General features: G+C 34.5%; 1 protein-coding gene across 1 annotated transcript in view; it reads left to right on the top strand.

Moving 5' to 3' along the window:
• Positions 1-1,089: 1,089 nt before the first annotated feature.
• The window catches only part of LOC132034612 (probable leucine-rich repeat receptor-like protein kinase At1g35710), a 10,241-nt gene continuing 9,067 nt past the window's right edge, over positions 1,090-2,263 (top strand). The window contains exons 1-2 of the mRNA XM_059425002.1: positions 1,090-1,265; positions 1,390-2,024. Coding sequence (XP_059280985.1) covers positions 1,090-1,265; positions 1,390-2,024 — 811 coding nt within the window. The remainder of the gene's footprint in view (positions 1,266-1,389; positions 2,025-2,263) is intronic.

The raw sequence follows: 2,263 nt of genomic DNA, 5'->3' as shown, positions 1-2,263 counted from the left end.
GTGGGGGCTATAGAAATGAGAAAACTATTAATCGTGAAAAGTGTGGCAAGCGCGTGTTTTAATCTTGAATTGTTCACATGTTAGTTTTTCCTCAGTGGTTGATCATTTGTTGATCTTTGGGTCTAACATTTGTGTTGTCAAATTAAACTAAAAATATGTGTAGCAACCATTTTGACATGAGAAATTTGAGTGAGGCAAATTTTATTCTTGGAATGAAAAATATAAAAAACATGTGATAAAACTTTTCTTAACCCATCACATTATATTGAGAAAATTGTGAAGTACAATTTTGTGGAATCTACATGTGTTGCACTTCCTTTCGATTAAGTGTTTATTTATTCCCAATTCAAAGTGAAAAAATTGCGATAAGTCAAAAAGGAGTATGCTAGCCTAAATATGAGATATGTGATTGACTGCACTTGGTCTGATATTGCGTATGCTACAAAAGTACCTAGCAAGTACAAGCGAACCAGGTATTTACTTGAAAGAAAATCTATGGCTTGGTTTATAAAAAAATATCTTGTAGTGCTCAAATGTTTTTTGGATGTAGATGAGAACATTTGATGCTATTTGTTGGAGATTAAAAAAAAAATTATTATTGCTAACTCTACCAGGGAGGTTGAACTAATTGCTTTAATTAGTTTCAGCTTGTGAAAAGTGAATTGCTTTAGAGATTTATTAGATCAAATATCTTATTTTAAGAAACCAATTTATCTAATTTTGATTTACATCAAATGGAAGGGAAGTGTGTGAGACTTTTCTTCCTCTTAGGGGCCATCCGAGCAAACATATTGAACTATTCCACACTACATGGCCCCCGAAAATGATACAACTATTGACAGGCTTGTCCATTAGCTTTGAATAATTCTGGAGAACATCTCCCAAATATATTTCCACAACTTTAAGCTTAAGCCCCAGTTGAAACACCCTTTTAATTCGTTGATATATACTTCCATGGACAGTGATACATACCCGTATTTTACAACTTGAGAATAAATTCCATTGACTCACAAGTCTTAGTAATGATTCTCTACAGTATAAAACTCTGTCCTGCACAAGTTCTTCACAAACCAAAACAATCAACTGATGATGGTTCCCAGAGTATTTTCGTTCCTTCAGTTTTCCACTCTCTTATATCTCTTCATAGTTACTTTTGCTTCCACTGAGGAAGCAACTACTCTCCTCAAATGGAAAGCAACTTTCCTAAACCAAAATAACTTCTTATTTGCTTCTTGGACATTAAGTCCTGACGCATGCAGGGATTGGTATGAAGTTATATGCATTAATGGTCGGGTAAACATATGTTGAATATTACAAATGCTAATGTTAATGGTACACTCAATGATTTTCCATTTTCATCTCTACCTTTTCTTGATATATTGGTCTTAGCCTGAACCAGCTCTCTGGCACCATCCCACCTGAAATTGGTAAGCTCACAAACCTTGTCTATCTTGACTTGTGCATCAATCAAATTTCTAGTTCAATCCCACCACAAATCGTCTCACTAACCAAACTTGAGACTCTCAACATCTTTGACAACCATTTAAATTGTTCCATTCCCACAAAAATAGGGAAACTTGTCAATCTTGTTAAAGCTTATCTTGAAAAGAACCAATTATCAAGTCATATTCCTATAGAAATAGGAAAAATGATGTCCCTTGATAATTTAAGCTTACGGACAAATAATCATTTTGGTCCAATTCCCAAAACAATAGGTCACTTAATTGAGCTCAAGGCCTTGCACCTTTATTCTAACCAACTTTTTGGTCTTATTCCTATCGAAATAGGAAAGATGAAGTCCCTTGAGCATTTAACCTTAGGGAAAAACAGTTTTTCTAGTCCAATTCCCAAAACAATAGGTGACTTAACTGAGCTCAAAATTTTGTACCTTTATTCTAACCCACTTTCTGGTCCCATTCCTAGTGAGTTGTGGAATTTGAAAAACCTTACTGAACTGGATTTATCAGATAATCAACTAACTAGTTCAATTTCATTTTCTCTAGGTGACTTAACTGAGCTCAAAAGTTTGTATCTTTATTCTAACCAACTGTCTGGTATCATTCCTAGCTAATTGGGGAATTTGAAAAACCTCACCAAGTTGGATTTATCCGAAAATCAACTTCGTGGTTTAATTCCAATTACTCTAGGTGATTTAACTGAGCTCAAAATTTTGCATCTTTTTTCTAACCAACTTTCTGGTCCCATTCCTAGTGAGTTGGGGAATCTGAAAAACCTCGGTGATTTGGGATTATCCCGTAATCAA

The sequence above is a fragment of the Lycium ferocissimum genome, chromosome 10 (genome assembly GCF_029784015.1).
Source record: "Lycium ferocissimum isolate CSIRO_LF1 chromosome 10, AGI_CSIRO_Lferr_CH_V1, whole genome shotgun sequence".
NCBI classification, from domain to species: Eukaryota; Viridiplantae; Streptophyta; class Magnoliopsida; order Solanales; family Solanaceae; genus Lycium; species Lycium ferocissimum.
Note: the sequence above shows the minus strand (reverse complement) of the source record. Positions and strands in the feature narration are given on the sequence as shown.